The 19,339-nt window shown below is 39.0% G+C and overlaps 1 protein-coding gene across 1 annotated transcript in view; it reads left to right on the top strand.

Moving 5' to 3' along the window:
- LOC121656908 (oxysterol-binding protein-related protein 10) overlaps window positions 1-19,339 on the top strand; it is a 104,507-nt gene that overhangs the window by 54,731 nt on the left and 30,437 nt on the right. Inside the window, exon 6 of the mRNA XM_042012138.1 lies at window positions 13,183-13,423. Within this exon, the coding sequence (XP_041868072.1) occupies window positions 13,183-13,423 (241 nt within the window). The remainder of the gene's footprint in view (window positions 1-13,182; window positions 13,424-19,339) is intronic.

The raw sequence follows: 19,339 nt of genomic DNA, 5'->3' as shown, positions 1-19,339 counted from the left end.
TACACTGTGAATTTATGGGAAAACAGCAGCATCAGGAATGTAGTGTTGTATGTCCCATTTATTTTTTGGGTAAATGTGGCAGATATAAGTAAAAATCTTTGTTGCTTCTTATGAGACCGTGTTAGTGGATCTTTACATGATCTTTCTCCTTTCTGCAAATAAGTCACTGTTGTCTATAAGACCTGCAGCCCCGTCATGCAGAAAAACCAACATTTATATTTTTAAACGTTACACTAATAGATGTGGAAATAAGGGCTGGAAACAACTGATTCTATTTTACTTGTAACACAACACAGTAACACAGTATGTATTAACATTTCTTTATGGTTGATTTTATGTCAACCATAAGCCTGAGCACAACCTAGCATCCCTGCCTGATTAAAAAAAAAAAAAAAAAAGAATGTAACTATTCAACTCAACTTGGTTGAACTTGCATCTTGATGGAAGAGAAATAAGGTTTCTAAGTTTAGCCAGCTTGAAATAATTTATAATGTACTATGCAAAAGTTTCAGAAGAGCACTCATTTTCTAAAGCCAAACAGTTAATGATAAAACAGTCTTTTCAAGGTTCTTAGACAATCAACAAGCAGTCAATAAAATCTGTATTTGCCTTTTAGCATACTGTAGCAGAGCCAAAGCTCTGTTGGTCTTTTTTTTTCTCCACTGTGTTGCAGAATGTTCATCTGTTGCAGATTTTTGTGTCGAGGGTATATAGACACCACCTGATGCCAGTCTGCAGCTGTAGAACTATGAAAAAGTCTTCGGTAATTACACATCTTTATGCTCAGAAAACCTGCTTGTGAATAAGAATATACATAAGAATATACAGCTTTTTAATCCCTCACTTGGAACGATGAATCAGAAAAATCAAGTGTCACAAGAAGTTGCTCTTTTTTCAGCTGAGGAGAAGGAAGGGATGGAGTACCATACCGTCATCACGACAGGACAAAGAAAAACAAGCATGCACTAGAATTAATTTAAAGCAGAATTAATGTAAACATGATCGAGAAATTATTCAATTCCGATTTAAAGTCAGAAAAAACCAGCCACTTAATTCTGATTTAAGTTTAGTTCGGAATGGCCACTTTCACTTTCATATTAGGTGTTTACGGGTTCATTTTAAAGCAGATTTAATTTTCATTCTGAAGTAAAAAAGAATTAAAAGTCATGTAAACATGGTTGATGTAGCATTACTGTGCAGGAAAGGTGAGGCCGTTTTGAAAGACTGAATTTGCAATGACTGCCTTTTGACATTTAATACTTGGAATGGGTTGAAATAAAAATGCAGTGTAATCATTAAATATTGCCCCTTACATCTGGCATTACTTATTTCTGTTTCAAAACAACCCTACACAAGTTTCTGGCCTTAAAAAAAACAAACAAAAATAAATTATATTACACTTTACTGCTGACACCACTCAAAGCGTTTACATTGAATCCATTAATTATCCACTCCTCATTCATACCTGGTGATTGTAAGCTACTTGGTGACACACTGACATTTATTGACCATAATCCTGTGGCCGTCATTCCCTGCAAAAAGCTTCACAACTTTGTGATCCAATTTGGACCACCACACATCCCACGCCAGCAACTGGATATCAACTTTTTGAACACATACCATGGCTGATTTAGCAAAGAAACCCAAGAGCACATTATCAGAGGGAGCTAGAAAAAGAGAGAAAGCGACAGAGCAAGAGATAAGATACTGCAGTTCCCAATTTAGGTTTGGGCCGCCCACTTCCATCAGGTGGTTAAAAATTTGGGGGTAAAACTGGACTTTTGCTTGAATTTGGACAATTAGGTCGGTGATGTTGTGAAAACCAGTTTCTTTCAGCTTCGTCTAATTGTCCAAAGTAAAGCCTTTTACTGTGCACCCACACTGATCTGTCTGTTCAAGGCCAAACTTAAAACTTATTTATTTAAAAAATACCTTTGTGTATTTTGTATTTCAATCAGTTGATGAAACACTAAAGACTAAATATCCAACTGAACCTTTGAGTCAGACATTTTTATTTAAGTTTCCAACCTAAACCTCAAGTGAATTGACTGTTGACAGTTACCTGAAAACACTTCATTCTCCAGTAGATTTTATCACTTTGGGTTGTTCACACTTAAAGGGACATTGTGTAACATTCTCTGTTGTTTACTGGCCAAAATAGATGTCTGCATGTATATATGTGTTATCCTTGATGTATTATGAACTACTAATAAACTGACACATTTTTGTAAGTGAAGAATTTTAGTATTTATAAGTAAGTATTTTATACGTATGCTGAGCCAGCTGGTAGGACAGTGCCATGACGGTCTGCCATCTTGAAACTACAACTGCTGGCAAGGGACAAATGGCACAAACTACGCGTTTTGCCTGCAAGCCAGCCAATACTGATTGAGAGAAAATAAACGAGAGCAGCTTACTACACCGCAAGTTGGAAAATCTGTTAAATTGTTATTCACGTTTTGCAGGACCATGCATGTGCAGCAGCAGCACGGGAGCTGTTTTACCATCACCATGAAAGTGAAGAAGGGGACTTAAAAGACAGCATGACCAGATGATACAAAAAGGACAAATACAAAATCGGGCTAGCCTTCCCCAGGTGGAAGGAGCTCAAGAAAGAGGGATATTAAAAGGGATGCTGAAGGTGCCAGCTTTCTCCTCGACAAGTCAGTCAGCAGTACTGCCTAAATGAGCCCAAAGCTAACTTTAAATTTTTTTAGGCAGTGTTGCTCGTTACTATGACAGCATATCAATAGCTCCTGCTAAAATACACCAGCCTCATTGGTACGAAAGTGTATGTTTAAGTGATTTCATTCGCTTTTAAAGTTACGGTAAACACCGGCTTTCAGTTGCAGTAAAGCCGGACAAAAAGTTGGCGGAAAGGCTTTATAAGCTGGCTTTTACTGTGACAAAATAGCTGGTGCTGTGTCGAAACCAGTTTCCCTGTCGAGATCCGTTCCCCCTGTGAGAACCATTTTTTACTTCTAAACACAGAGAAACGATATGTGACAGTGAATTTCCATCCACTAGATGTTTGCCCCCTGACCATTTATGATCCAGAGGGAGCTTCACCAGAGTGTGAAGTTTGACCATGTTACTGGTTAATACATTCTTCTGTATTTGTCTCATGGTGGTCACATAAACTGTGAAGGGGGCAGAATTACGGTTGCTGCTAAAGTTAACATTTAACTTCTTTGAATGTTGCAGACTCACTCTATTATTATTGAGAAGCGGCGGCTACCGTTGTTGCAGTACGTATTTGAGAAAGTGAGACGCTAGAATGCCGCATAGGTTAGAATGAGATACATGATTCCAGTGTTAGGTGGCAGTAATTCTTACAGTGTCCCTTTAAAGGCCAAGTCCAGCAAGCTGAGATAAAAAAAAAGTCTCATGTGGTAACCAATCTTTCACACAATGCGCATTCTTCCTATTTATTTAAAAAACAGAAAATATTGTGATCTTAATCTTAGTTTTTATGCCTTTTAGATCAGTTCATTTTGTAATTTTTAATTCCACTATATACAGTTTTTCATCAAAATTAAATGAGTTTTAATCTTCATGCAGACAATTGTAGGAAGGTAACGGTCAATCTGCTCTGTTGTGGCTGGATTAGATCTGGGTTCACATCTTGACTGAGGGCTACCCTGAGGTACTTTTTTCTTCTTTCTCCCTTCTCCTCTACCATAAAATTAATGATGCATGTATTTTGTGTGTATAGACTCACTTAATTCATGACTCGTTAGGATCTGACAGCTCATTATGGTTATGTAAGAGCAAAGTCGGCTGCATGAATGTCAAACATTCTGTGGATTGAGTCTGTAGCATTGCATCCATTAGATGACAGATGTTTGCTGAGTTTTTAGTCATTTCTGTTTTTATATGCATTTATATTACCAGTAATTGAAGCTGGGGCATTAATGTAAAATCTTTATTCATCAAAACCTGGTTATTATAAAGACTATTTTCATACCCTGCAGTTAACAAAATGAACTGTGAGAATTTCATTAGAACTAGTGGTTTGTGTCCATTTGAGTGTGGTAGTTAAGTGTGTGGTGATTTTTTTTTCTCTCAATTTCAAAACACCTATAAAATAAATGCGTATCTTTTAGTTCCCCCTTTGCACTGTACTCAGAACTACATTTCATGCATTTTTAAATATCCATTTAAATGTGAACAATTGATGTTGCAGAGATAATATTGCAAAGACTATAAATGTCTACAGGTGTATATAAGCGGGCTGCATTTCATTTATTTTTTTTCATATTAACACTATTGTGTGCATAAGTGTAATGCATCCCTGTTTAAGCCTTAAAACTCTGCTAGATCAACAGTGCACCCAAGTTTTTATTATTTATACTGTCAATGGGAACAATAGTGTGTAACTCGATAAATTGTGATCGATAGCTTACCCTTTAGGCGATCTACGGAAGTTTTCTAGGCATTTATATCCCATCCAGAAGGTTTATAATCCAGCTGCAAAATGTAGTGTTAATCAACAATGAGTGGAGTTATCACCTTTTTGTAAAACAAAAGTCCTCTATGGCTGGAACAAAGAAAAGACATTGATCTGTGTGTCATTTCTACAAAGTGCTGTGAGTAATAAGTTCTGTTTTTTAAGTATATGGGGCTATATTGCATTGCAATACTCTGTCATGCGTTTTGTTTTTCTAATATCATGCACCCCTGATAACTACCATAGAAAATTATTACTAAATAAATGCTCAGCGTGTACCCCTCCAGGTCCAGTGCTGCCTACGGATCTTATTGTGTGGAGCAATTATTCCAGTTGTGACACCTCCGAAAGCAGCACTGCAGTACCGATATATCAGTGAGGTCTTGAGTGCTGAGGCCGCTGACATGCTGTCACTTCCCATCTGTCTGTCCGTGCATAAGTCTTCCTCTTTGCCAAATGCGAGACAGTGGGAGTCAGATCACATGACCATCTCTCCTCCAGCCAGCTTGTCACAGCCGACTGATGTGAACTCGTCAAACATCTCGACTCTTGCTGCAGCAGCACCACTGGGCACTTGCACCGCAGCAGCAGAGCTGGATCATTGGGGTTAGGCTATTTCTGGAAACATCACTGGTCCTGTTGGCTCCAGAGAGGCACTGTGTGTGTATATGTATGTGTGTGTGCATGTGTGTGAGATGGGGAAGCTGTCATTGCTGTGAGCTCACTAATTTGTCTTTGTATTGTTTGTTCTGCATTCAGATTGCAAACTGTTACTTGCAATATTTCTATACTATTTCTAAATATTTATTCATATTTGATATATTATTTATGTATATATATATTTTATCTTGTGTCTTACAGTTACCATTGTCCTATTTATCTAATTAATTTGAATTTTCCCTTTTATCTCTTTTATCTCATGTTTATATTTCATGGGGCACAAGTGTAATAATCCCCCCACTACAGGCTTTTTCCAGCTTTGGGTAAAAATGTCATGTTTGCTTCCATCAAGAAAGGTGGCTGCATTTTACTGAGCACCATAAAACTCAGTGGGCTGTGTTATTTTAAGCATGTGTGGCATCATTTTTTTTTTTTTTTTTAGTTACTTATGGTTGCATAGCAACATAGCTCGCCAACTTAATATACGCTAATGGGCCTTTTAGCGAATAATGGATCTCAGGCAGGTTCTGATTTCCAGCGTTATTTGTGCAACAAAATGCAAAAAAACAAAAAAAAAAAAGAAACCTTTCAAATCTCTGCACGTCTTCACACATTTTCTTGCTTCATGATGTGTTCTAAAGTTATAATTATCTCAACTTTTAGTTTTTTTTTTTTTTTTTTACTTCATTTCTAGGTTTTGTTTGTTCTAGTGGTCTCAATTGACAGTAGAAAACAGACACAGAGCCCCAGGCCAGGACTCGAACCTAGGCCAACTTTTACAGGTAGTCAAAGCCTCCATACATGAGACACCTGCTCAGCCAGTTAACTGGTTGGCCTACCTGGTGCCCCAATTTTCTCAAAGTTTATTTCTGTGCAGCTTTATGTACTGATGTCTTTTTGAGGAGCTCATTCTTTAGTCAGAAGGTTGTAAAAGTACCTTGCCTCCTTACAAACACCCTGTGGTTTGTTTGAATTTTGAGCTGATAGAATCTGTAGTTCGGCTCAGCAGGTCATCGTGTTTGCAACTATCAAGAAACTCCAGTGCATCATTAATCAGTTTGATGTGTACAATGATAGCAGATGCGGGAGTGGTGGATGCCAAATTCTGTTAAGTTGATTTTGTTTTTGCCAGTAATATGCAACCACTATGTGAAGAGGGACTATAATCTGTGACCCATAATTCACTGGACAGAGTAGCTTCTCGACCAATTCCTAAGGGGAAGCCTAGAAGGCAAGGCAGTTTATTTGTATAGCACATTTCATGTGCAGGACAATTCAAAGTGCTTTACATAAAACAAAAGTATTACAGATATTAAGAAATAGTTAAAGGGTAGCAACACATAGCAAGAATCACAATAAAATAATGAATTACATTAAAATAATTAAAAACAAGATAAGTTAAAAATTACCGTGCAGATTTCATGCATAGGCGCATGAGAAAAGAAATGTTTTTAACCTGAATTTAAAAATGTCTGTTTGGTGACAGTTTAATGTAATTGCTGTTACTCCATGTTTAGTCTGGACTCTGGTCTGGACTAGTTGACCAGAGTCTTTGGATCTAAGAGCTCTGCTAGGTTTATATTCTCTGAACAAATTAGAGATTTATTCTGGGCCTAAACCATTCTGGGATTTGTAAACAAACAGAAGGGTTTTAAAATCTATTCTGTGACTGACTGGAAGCCAGTGTAAAGATTTTAAAACTGGTGTGATGTGTTCAAATCTCTTAGTCCTGGTTAAAACTCTAGCAGCAGCGTTTTGAATGAGCTGCAGATGTTTAATGCTCTTTTTAGGAAGTCCTGTTAAAAGTCCATTACAGTAATCCAGCCTACTGGAGATGAATGCATGGATGAGTTTCTCTTGGTCTTTCTTGGAGACTAAACTTTTAATTCTGTTGAAGTTACTGAGTTGGTAAAAAGCTGTCTTAGTGACAGCTTTGATGTGGCTGCTGAAAGTCAGGTCTAAGTCTATCAACACTCCAAGGTTACGAACTTGGTCGATGATTTTAAGAGCCCGAGTCTCCAGGTGTTTGCCAATGCTGACTCTCTTCTCTTTGCTACCAAACAGAATAATCTCAGTTTTGTCTTCATTTAGTTGTAGAAAATTCTCCCTCATCCAGGTGTTTATTTGCTCCAGACACTGACACAATAAGTCTGTTGGGCTGCAGTCATCTGGTGACAGAAACACATAAAGTTGTGTATCATCTGCATAACTTTGATAATTAATGCTATAGTTCTGTAATATTTGACCCAAAGTGAGCATATACAAGTTGAACAGAAGAGGTCCAAAGACTAACCCCTGGGGAACTCCACAAGTTATGGCCACTCGCTCAGATTCATAGCTGCCGATCGTAACAAAATAACTCCGGCCTTCTAAATAGGACCTGAACCAGTTAAGGACCGCTCCAGAAAGTCCAACCCAGTTTTCCAGCCTGTGCAACAGGATTCTGTGATCTACAGTATCAAACGCAGCACTGAGATCCAGCAGAACCAGGACTGATACTTAACCAGAATCAGTATTCAACCTAATGTCATTTAACACTTTGACCAGAGCTGTTTCAGTGCTGTGATGAGGTCTGAAGCCGGACTGAAATTTATCAAGATTTCTACTTTTACTTAAAAAGTCATTAAGCTGGTGAAATACAACTTTCTCAATAATCTTGGAAATAAAAGAGAGGTTAGAGACAGGTCTCTAGTTGTTCATTATGGAGGTGTCTTTAATGAACAACTAAAAGGAATAGAAACCATTCATAGGAAGTTTGTTTCACGTCATTGTATTCACAGTTTCATCTTTAGATCTCTGCTTGGAACCATGGATGAGGTAAATGACTGGTAAATCAACAGTGTGTCCACTCTCCAATTATGATCCCACTTATTTAAAACACTTAAAAAACAAAACGAAACAAAAAAATTACAATAACTTATAAATTAAGTTATAAAAAAAACCTGTTCTTGAGGCTGTTGGCTTTTTTTTTTTTAAACAATCATGATGGAAAAAGGGGTCACTTTTTATTACCAGGTTTTTACACACATTCAGAAATACATTTTGAGCTCAACCTGTATCAGTAAACTCCTGAATAATTCGACAATCTCTCTGCTTTTAGTGGAGTGTCTCTTGCTGTTTTCTACATCTCCATGATAACTCTGCGATTGCAGGTGGACAGATGTTACCGAGTGTCTGTGAAGCCATATATTTTTAACGAACACAACATTGCCAGGCTGATAAACAATCCAGGTTCGTTAGCCGTGAGAAGACCTTATTATCCACCAGCGAGATGCAACTTGATCTGTTTTGTGACACATTTAGACGCTGATAAGTGAGTCAGACCTCTCAGGCTGAGAAATGTTCAGTGTTTCTGGTTTGAAAACTTTTTGCTGTTTTTTTGTTTTTTTTTAATTTTTTTAGCACTGCTGTCTTTGCGCAGATGTCTGGATCAGTTGTTGCCTGCAGTCAGGATTGAGGCATTTCCAGTGAAAATTAATGCTCAGTTGTGCACAACAGTATGGATGATTGCAATGGAAACTGTCAAGCATGTTGTATTGTTTCTTGGTTTAGTTGAATGCAATATATCCAGATAAGCTGTACATGTCGTCCTCTTAGGCCTCACATGTGTACAAACCCTGTTGCAAAAGAGATTTTGTTGCCCACACATATCTTATTTAACCATGTACATTAACTTTAAACTTGATTGTGTTTTAACCTCTAATTGTTAGCATTATTGGGTGAGATTTAAGTAGAAAAGGAAATGAACCCAGTTAAAGCTTGCAGATGAATCAAACCAGCATTGTCTCGGTTGTTCTGTAGGGTAAGGGATTTGGCCAAAAATCCATACTGAATGCCCTTGTGTGATTGCGTGCATAAAAACAAATACTCACATAATTTCCTAGATTTATCGATGAGATTTTTTTGAAGACATGTTGTACTGTGTGAATAAAATGTGCATTTATATTGGAATTAGGCTGATTCATTGCCAACTTTACAACTGCTCCCCCAAAATCACTTGAAAATTATGCTGAATTTACTCATTACTACATTTTTTTTCTTTTAAGGATTAATTGACATGTCGTATCTCTGGGAATGATCAGACTTGCTGCTGATTACATCTGCAATTCATGAGTCAGTACAGGGAGTGTGCTTTGAAGCTGGAGTTAGTTATGTTTTCTTATTGTCAGCAAATGCTATTAATGACCCAAATGTGCCTTCAAGGACTTCAAAACTTTCAACCCAATATGTAATTCTCAACCCTAAACACAGTAGACATCAGTATTCACAAGCAGGTGTGCAGTTAGTTTTATATACACTTTGGTCAAAGAGAAAAATGTACATTAGATGAAAGAATAGTTGGACTTCTGTGATCATTATGCAGATGTGCATCATTTTTGCATGTTTTTAATGGAGGTTTGTGGTAAAGAGGAAAAATGTTTTTGGAATCAATAGCAAGAGAAATTTTATACAGTGTGACTAGTCTGCTTCGTTGTGAGCAGACTGAAAGGAAAAGGTGGATAAAGGGTTTATTTTAGAGCTTTCCAGAAATGTTATACCACAATTTCAGTTTTTAATGAGAGCATACAGATAGTTGTAAGTATTTATTTTCAGCTCATCTTTAAAAAGGGTGACTGGAGGGTGTGCTCCAACTACAGGGGGATCACACTCCTCAGCCTCCCTGGTAAGGTCTATTCAGGGGTGCTGGAGAGGAGGGTCTGTCGGATAGTCGAACCTCGGATTGAGGAGGAGCAGTGTGGTTTTCGTCCCGGTTGTGGAACAGTGGACCAGCTGTACACCCTCTTCAGGGTCTTTGAGGGGGCATGGGAGTTTGCCCAACCAATCTACATGTGCTTTGTGGACTTGGAGAAGACATTCGACCGTGTCCCCCGGGGACTCCTGTGGGGGGTACTCCGGGAGTATGGCGTGCCGGACTCGCTTGTACAAGCTGTCCACTCCCTGCACGACCGGTGTCAGAGCTTGGTCTGCATTGCCGGCAGTAAATCAGAATCATTTCCAGTGCGGGTTGGACTCCGCCAAGGCTGCCCTTTGTCACCGATTCTGTTCATAACCTTTATGGACAGAATTTCTAGGCGCAGCCGAGGGGTTGAGGGGATCCGGTTCGATGGCCTCAGGATTGGGTCTCTGCTCTTTGCAGATGATGTGGTTCTCTTGGCTTCATCGGGCCGTGATCTTCAGCTCTCACTGGAGCAATTCGCAGCCGAGTGTGAAGCGGCTGGGATGAGAATCAGCACCTCCAAGTCCGAGACCATGGTCCTCAGCCAGAAAAGGGTGGAGTGCTCTCTCCGGGTCTACAATAGGGTCCTGCTCCAAGTGGAGGAGTTCACGTATCTCGGGGTCTTGTTCACGAGTGAGGGAAGGATGGAGCGGGAGATTGACAGGCAGATCGGTGCGGCATCTGCAGTGATGCGGACTCTGCATCGGTCTGTCATGGTGAAGAAGGAGCTGAGCCAAAAGGCAAAGCTCTCAGTTTACTGGTCTATCTACGTTCCTACCCTTATCTATAGTCATGTGCTGTGGGTAGTGACCGAAAGAACAAGATTGCGAGTACAAGCGGCCGAAATGAGTTTTCTCCGCAGGGTGGCCGGGCACTCCCTTAGAGATAGGGTGAGAAGCTTGTTGATCCGGCAGGGGCTCAGAGTAGAGCTGCTGCTCCTCCACATCGAGAGGAGCCAGATGAGGTGGCTCGGGCATCTGGTTAGGATGCCTCCTGGATGCCTCCCTGGTGAGGTGTTCTGGGCACGTCCCACCGGAAAGAGGCCCCGGGGAAGACCTAGGACACGCTGGATGGACTACATCTCTCGGCTGGCCTGGGAACACCTCAGGATCCCTCCGGATGAGCTGGTGAATGTGGCCGGGGAGAGGGAAGTCTGGGTTTCCCTGCTTAGGCAGCTGCCCCCGCGACCCGACTCCAGATAAGCGGCAGAAAATGGATGGATTTTTAGCTCATTTTCAGTCAGTTTTATAAATGTGTTGATAATAACTTAAAGAGAATATATATATAAATATATATATATTTTTTTTTTTAATCACTTCACTCTATTTTGTGGAAACATCTTTGCAGCAATAACATCCTCAGTTTTTCTTACAGCTTGACCCACTTCCTGTTAGGAACGGTCAAGTTCAAACAAGTTGGGATGTGGGCTGATGGATGAGCCCAGACCTTCTGGATCACTCCAGAATCTTCAGTTTTTCCTGAAGGCACTCCTCTGTAGTGTTTAAATGTAAAATCTCAAGCCCACCCAAGCATTTTAGAAAAGGATTAAATTCATACCCCAATCCTGACTGGCCTATTATTCCCTTTCACAGGAACACAAGCGGCACCTGCTCAACCACTTGGCCACGTCACTTAACATGAGAGCTATTTCCTTCCAGAGTCTAACCACACCAGGGCACTCCTCATAAACATGCATGAATGAACCCTGGAGGAAATGTGGGCATAGATCATAATTGGAAGATAAGGTGACCCTCATCGCATAACATTGTGTGGGACTCAGGTACATCCTACAAACATGCTGTATTTGTAGTGTATCACTGAGATTTTTCTATCCTCGGCTTGTAGAGTTCATGTGGAGGCGTCCTTGAGCAAGACACCGAACCCCACATTGCTCTTGAAGGGTTGTGGTTCCGCCACGAATGTGTGTGTGAATAGGTGAATGTGATGTATAATGTAAAGCACTTTAAGTATCATTCCAGGTACAGTAAAGTGCTAAATAAATACAGATTTACCATGTTAGCATATACTAGGTCTTGAAGCCTGTGGGGCAGTGAGAGGTTTCCCTCAATTGGTCTCCCAGAAATGGAGGAATTGGGATTGAACCATGTAGTTAGCAGGCGTAGCAGACAAGATCAGAAGTGCATTTTGAAGATTGGCAGAGCTGGCTCCCCTTGTCTTATCTTGCTGGAGTATTATGCACACCAAAAATCTGATCATTACCTGATCTATCGGATAGTTCAAGTGATCATATACGCAGCATAATCTCAATGCTTTATCAGATAACAGCAGTTATACTGTGATGTCAGTCTTTTTAATGTCTTCCAATAAAAAGATGCAGCGACGCAGGCATAATGTGAGCAGAACCCAAAAGAAAAATGGGTTGACAGCAGTGGGAGGTCGGAGCATTAACCAAGTTAAACATGCAGTTTTTTTTTTGCAGCTTATTAGGTCCTACATTAGCATGGCCATGGGTACCATTATGTTAAAAAAAAAAGACTGATTTTGGTATTTTGAAAATAACAAAGTTATATATGTACTTCAAAATAGATCCGATATTGAACTGGAAAATGTAGACATACGAAAATCACATTTCAGAAATGCATGTAGACGCATCTAATCTGGTTCAAAATTAAAGAACTGGCCAACATGAAAGCCCAATGATCACTCCCAGTTATCATATTTAAGGTCATGTTAATAGCCTTTCTGATGCTACAATGTTTGAATAGGAATAATTATCCTGAGGGGATGCTCAGCGGCTGTTTTCATTCAAACCTTTAAGAATTGTTACCCAATATTTTAATCCATTTATCTGATAAAAAGATTTTTTCTTACAGCCTCAGTCTTTCAGAAGCCTTTTCACGAGCTCCAGCTAAGATTTAGCTGTATTTAAAGGAGGAATGGCTACTATCACAGCCACAGGCCTTGTTAGGATGGGGGAGATTAAATCTATGTTAAGACTTGATATATTTTTGATAAACTTTTATTTTCTTAGCTTGTCAAATTCATTTTAACAATTGGAATTATATGAATGAAATGGACTATAACCAATGCAACTTGAATTAATTGTATGGCTACTACCTCCACAAATCTGTCTTTATAGTTGTAATTTGGGGAGTTTTTCACTGTTGGTTGTACTTCTGTAAAGCTCTGCTCACTGGAGAGAAAAATTGTCCAAACCACTACCAACCATCACAGGTCCAAACCACTACTTGTAGCTGTAATAAGCTGATAAGCCTACATAAGATGCAGAGCAGTTGAATCCAATCACTTACTACAATGATCCATTGATAATCACAATTTGGATGTTTATATTTTTGTTATATGTCATATTTATTTATTTTTTTTACTTTTTCAGGTGATGTCCCAAGCAGAGGGCCAACAGAAGAACCTTGTCCAGTCCATTGACTCCCTACCCACCAAAGGTCCACTTTCCTGTCTGGATCAGGACCTGCTGCTTCTCAAAGCCACGTCAGCTGCTACACTCAGCTGCCTGGGAGAATGCCTGAACATCCTCCAACAGACTCAGAGCCGCAGCCAGGCAACGCCTCAATCCCAGGCCTCCCAGCGCAACCACACTGGCCACGGAGCCCCCTCCGGTGAGTCCACCTTGGGCCCTGTTCCAGTGCTGTTACTGGAACCCCCAACACCTCCACCTCCCTTGTCCCCCTTGTCTTTTCAGTCTTGTCCTCCAGAGCCCAGTGGCAAAGCCCAGCTGGGGCAGCTCAACTGTGGCTCGTGTCCATGTCTGATGGGTCCCATGAACTTAAATGTTTGTAGTAAATGTTGTTGAATGTTGCATTTGTTTGAATTGTTCTTTACTTTGTACCATTTCTGTCAGTTATTTGTCGTTATTGTTCTGTGTTGATTTCCATTCATTTTTTTTTTTTTTTTTGTCTCTTCAATGTCGTCAGTCGCATTGAAATGCCAATAGTTCCTCAGAGTGGTACATGTAGTACCAAGAACAAGCATGAATGAAGTGTGGTTGAAAACGTTGTTTACAGAAGCCATGAATGCATCAAAGACTGTCTTCCAACATGCATGGCCTGTTTGTGAATGAGTACGTTTAAATACAAAACTATGCACTTCTAAATCTCAAAGGATTAAGCTTTTGCCAAAAAATAAATAAATAAATAAAAAATATCCACACTGGTGCCTCAAATGTCAGACCTCCACCATGTTTAATCCTCTGTGTGACAGGTCCAATAAAGTTGTTTTGATTTAAACCATTCACAGCCTGAGGGTGGTTCTATTGGCATAACACTAAAGATAATGATCAGGAATCGGTTATTAAAATACTAAATACGGGGCAAAAGATGAAACTTTGTTCAGACAAACTGAAATCCCCCAAATTCAGTGTTCTTCTATTTTCATGCCCATGTTGCTGCAGAACAACAGAGCCATGGTTGTTATCACCAGGAAACAGGATAACCATTCTCCACTGAAACCTGTTGAGCACTATTCATGCATTGCCTGGTTGCTCTGAAAATTTGAAGCCCTCTCTTTGTGGAAAACATCAGGTTCATTAGGTTTGAAATCACAGCAGCTACAGTGGATCACAATACAGATATATTCAGGTTTTTCCTGCACTTCTGTAAATATGTTTGGATTTATACAAAATAGTACCTGGTTGCCACTAAATCACTAAATGTGCTATTTCTGTGTTGCACCGTTGCCTTTTCACGATTCCTAACCTTTAATGGAAATTTATGTAGTGATTTCAATGTTGAGAAAGGATTGTTTTCACATACATAATGCTCTAGAAAATGATTATGGCTAAAGTTTTGGTTGCTCTAATAGGGAAAGGAATGAAAATTAAATCAAGGATACAAGTCTATAAAATCAGGTTCCTTTTGAGTTCAGTTTGACCTGTGAACTATTTCTGTAGTTTGCATTGATTAACACCAATTTAGTAAATTTGCTGTTGACTGTAAACTACATTAACCTGTCTCAGACCTGAGCTCATAAACTCCATTTCTTCCTGTAACTTCCCAACAGTTTCAAGTAATCCACAGGATGAGCATAAAATTGTTTGTTCATTTTGTGCCATCTCATAAATGATTGCATCTAATTGTGCCTACTCATCTTTGTTTCAAGGTTATTTGCACTTCTGCACTTGAAGCATCAGGAAGAAACTCAGATAAAATAGGCTTTAAACAAGACACATGAGATGGTTTCAATATCCTTTTGAAATGGATCCTGGACTCGTTCTTTTTAAAAAATATTCAAGTCATGTCAACACTAAGATCCTATATCCAATATGGCATACAGATTTTCTGGAATTCCTATTGATTTATTTTTTGAGTAACCTTAATCCAAGAGTGTGACTAGCTGGTACTTTACAGGAAAAGGTTCATTTTGCATCATCTAGAACAAGAAGTTCAATGTGGGTACAGTCATTGTTTCATGCTCTGTTCAGTTGGGTTTTACTAACAAAACTTTGGTGATAATTAAATTATAATTTCAGAGGTTGTCTGTATTGTAAACATCATTTTAACCATGTTTACTACTTCTTGTTGTAATCCACTTTAACTGCTGTGAATCCAAACTAATCCAACCAAAGTACTAGACAAATTTTCAAAGCTTCCAACATCCTATAGATTATTTTCCTTCTAGCCAAAAGTTGTGGTCAGTTGCATCCCTTACTTTGGGGAAGTTTGTTTTACATTTGTGTTTGGGTGGGTGCAGAGTCCCATCCTCAATCTGTCAGTCCTCACTGTTTATTGGTCTTCTTTTTGCGCCAGCAGTCACCCTGCCCTGTGCCTGTTCGTCACACAGGGGGTGGTGTGGAGTGGGACCACCGGGCCGCAAGTACAAACCTCTTTCCTTCCGCTGCCTTGCTGATGAGTCCTGTGGGGGTCCAGCTGCTCCTCGCTTCCGGCATGTACCCTCCACACCTCAGTGAGGAGTTTATTGTCAGGATCCTCGGTTTCTCTGAGTGATTGGTGTGGCTCACTGGCATGGGCTACATCTTGATATGATGCAGCTGATAAAGGGAGTGGCTAGCTGGTTGAATGGTCTTATGCCCATGCAAGATAGCATTAAACTGCATGGGCAAGAAAACATTTTTTGGGAGAGGGCTAAGCATGAGGTTGCACTGAGTTTGGCTGGCACGTTGGTCCCTCTGGTCTCCTGTTGCTGCTACAAAAACTAAAGCAACTTGCTGAGTCGGCTTTAGTCTCAAAGAACAGAGAACTTGACGAAGCTGTGAAACAAAAAACCTGCCAGTCACGAACTACACAGCAGTTTATCAGCTGATGTCACAGAGGAGTTTTGCTGCTCACTGTAGCTCTTTTTCGATTCCCTTTCCCCTTCCTTTCACGAAGAGCTTGAAGCCCCACCTTCTCTCTTTCATCAGTACACCCCAGAGCATTTTCCTTTAAGGAAATTAAAATCCATAAAGGAAATTTATTTTGCAAACTAGTCCTTGCAGCTTGAGGTAAAAAAAAAAAAAAAAAAAAAAAAAAAAAAAAGCAAAATACTCTTGATCGAAAATGAAAAGGCATGCTTTATTAAAAGAAATGATAAAGTGAGATCTCAAAATATGATGTCACAGCCCAGAAATAGAAGATAAAGCCATTGGAATCATTAACTGCATGAATGTTTGTCTCTCCACTGTTTGATCTGCCAACGCCTTTTGATTCACTTGCATGTCATTATCCAATGGCCTCAACGAATAGCTGCTCACAGAGCATCTCTGCTTCTGGTGCTTGATTGTGACATCTCAACCTCTAAGAGCAGACATATCTGGAAAAACAGCTCATTAACAACAAACCCACAAGAATATCTCCTAATGAGGTCTCAGGGACCCATTAACCTCAAAATGTTGTGATAACCTTTATAAAAAAAAAAGACCTAAATAATTGAATTTTAACCAGATCAACAACTTGCTTTCTCCACTCATGTCTCCTTGCCAGGAGTGCAGTATTACTACAGTTAGGCAGCTCGATCATACTTTTCAGATTCCTGTTAGTGAAACTTTCAGTTGACCAGCTCAAAGACAGCCTGAGGGCCATTTCAGCAGATTTCATGGAGACATTCACCTCAAACCCACCAGCGTGTCGACCTGTGTCAGCACAGCTTGCTTCACACTAATGGATATCAAAGAACAGCCTCGTTGTGCATTAGACTTTTAACACAGTTTGAGTGCTAGGGGTGGAGATGAGAATGGCCTCTTTTAGTGCTCCATTAACAGTGCTTTGAAATAGGATCTGTGCTTTAGAAGCTTTTAAATTGGGGAAACTTTGCATTAGATCTTTTATATGAAAGATACAAATCTCATAAGGAGTTTCTGATTAACTTTTCCATACATGAGACACCTAATAGCTCTTCATCAGACTGGTTGGGTGTTACTTCAGTGTTTATAACCTTCTGTTTTTCTAAGCATAACAGTTTTTGAGTAAATTAAAATTATTTCTGAGGGTTTTTCATCCTGTATGGTTGTATAACTGACTGACCTACAGTTGATTTTAACTTATAAGTTGATGTATGGAGAAGCACAGTGTCTCTGAAGAAAAAGAAAAAAAAAAAACTGAAAAGAGCAATGAAACCAAGACGGATTAAAACTAAATGCAACATTTCAGATCAAGCAAAAAGAAAAAAGAAAACAAACCATCTACATATGACAGAACATAACCCAGAACAAGCATGAAAATTTCAATGAAAACAAAACAAAAAACAGAAAAACGTTGATTGTAAAATGTTTGGTTTATTTTGTGAGATGACTTTTGTTTTTGTGACGTTGGGCTCTGTCCATGTTTAGGATCTTCATCCCTCCCTGTTTATGGTTTTTGACTGTCTGTGTTGAAAAACCTGAATTATTCACATGTTTTGGAAAAATGTGAATAATTACTTGGAGAATTATTTGGATAATTAGTTTAAAATGTAATGCAAAAGTCAAACAAAAGTAACATTAAACCACAAGTCCCTTCTGCTTCATTATAATGTAGTTATCCCCTCTTGGGGTTTTAGTCAAAAACTTTGACTGAAATACATTTTATAAACAAAGGCTTCATCAAGGTTTAATATAACCTTTGAGACCATCTCCTTTAGATTTCCTATAGATGGCAGAAGTTGAGGATCACGCAGGATTTTCTTTGTTTTTGCTTAAACATTGTTTAACAAAACACAACAAATTTTTTGACCAGAAATACTTGAAACTAGATAAGATTCCTTTAAAACAAATTCAACATATCTGTGAGTAGCTAAAGTATGTTGAAGCATCAGGCTTTTTCAATCAGTGTAAGTCAACACTGTTTTTATTTAAAGAACAAGGATCTGTTCTGACCTTCACCTAACATGTTTTGGTGCATCATGGTCCCAACAAAGTAAACTCAAGGTCACCAAACCAAAGAGAAGAAAAGGATTCTGTTTGCTGGTCATCAAGCAAAGGTTACTCCAGAAGCAGAGCTTGTTATGATCCAGGAAATTACTATAGAACCAGGGTAATCTCTGGACTCTCATTTTGGTTGATGATAAAAGTTGATGAGTCTACCATCAGAACAGTGAACAGCAATGGTTGGCATGGCAGCATTAAAGAAAACCAGTGCTCTTTTTTAAGTTTCTGTCAAAGTTCTGTCAAACACAGTGTTTGCAGTATCATGGTATACATTTTGCTGCTCTGATCCATCATAGCTTTTTCTTATTGATTAAACAATTTATGAATTCAGTGAATTCTTAAATGAAATATCCAGACATCTGTGAGAATGAAAAAGTGGATCAAAAAGCAAGGCCAAAGACCACAAACCACTCCTCTAAAGAAAGGTAAAAGGAGAGTGAAGTTTGTATCTTTCCAGTTATTTATAAGAAATGTGCCTCTAGGTCTATATTAAGTGTTCACTTTGAGAATACGATTCATTGTATTCCTGCACAAAGATGCAAATATTCCTAATCCTTCTCAAAATTCACTGCTCTTCTCAAAATGAAACCGTTTGCACTCGACTACACCGCTTGTGCAAACGTCCGTGCTCCAGTTCTCGCAAAATTTGTTTGCTGAAATCTGCCCTTCACTTTTGGATTGTTATAGAAAAAAACTTGAACCTTTTAAAGTTCCAACTTTTTAATCTAATTGGTTCTCTTAATGAATTCTTAAGGGTCGTATGAAAACCTTATGATGCTTTAGGGTCAGAGTTTAAAGCAGCAATGAAACTTGAATAAAGAAAATGTAATTGTAAGTCTATTCTGCAGAAAATGTTATTACTGATGGCCCTGAGTCAAAATAAATCATTATTCTAGTCTCTTCAGCTCAGTCAAGTCAATACAAGAAGTCAGGATATAACATTGAGCAAATATTAAATCTAAACAGGCACATACATTGACACATACAATTTCCTGGTCTCCGTCAGTCATGCACACACCTTTAATAATGAATGTCAGATGCAAACAGAAGATACTGAATTGAATTTTCTCCTTCATCCTGCTGTGATTCTCTGAAAACATAACTAATCTCTAAATCTCAGCCACCTTTTGGGAACTTAAAGCAGACAGTACTCTCTTATGCTCCTTTGTTATTTTTT

Source organism: Melanotaenia boesemani, chromosome 17, assembly GCF_017639745.1.
Source record: "Melanotaenia boesemani isolate fMelBoe1 chromosome 17, fMelBoe1.pri, whole genome shotgun sequence".
NCBI lineage: Eukaryota > Metazoa > Chordata > Actinopteri > Atheriniformes > Melanotaeniidae > Melanotaenia > Melanotaenia boesemani.
This window is presented reverse-complemented; position numbering and strand designations above follow the sequence as displayed.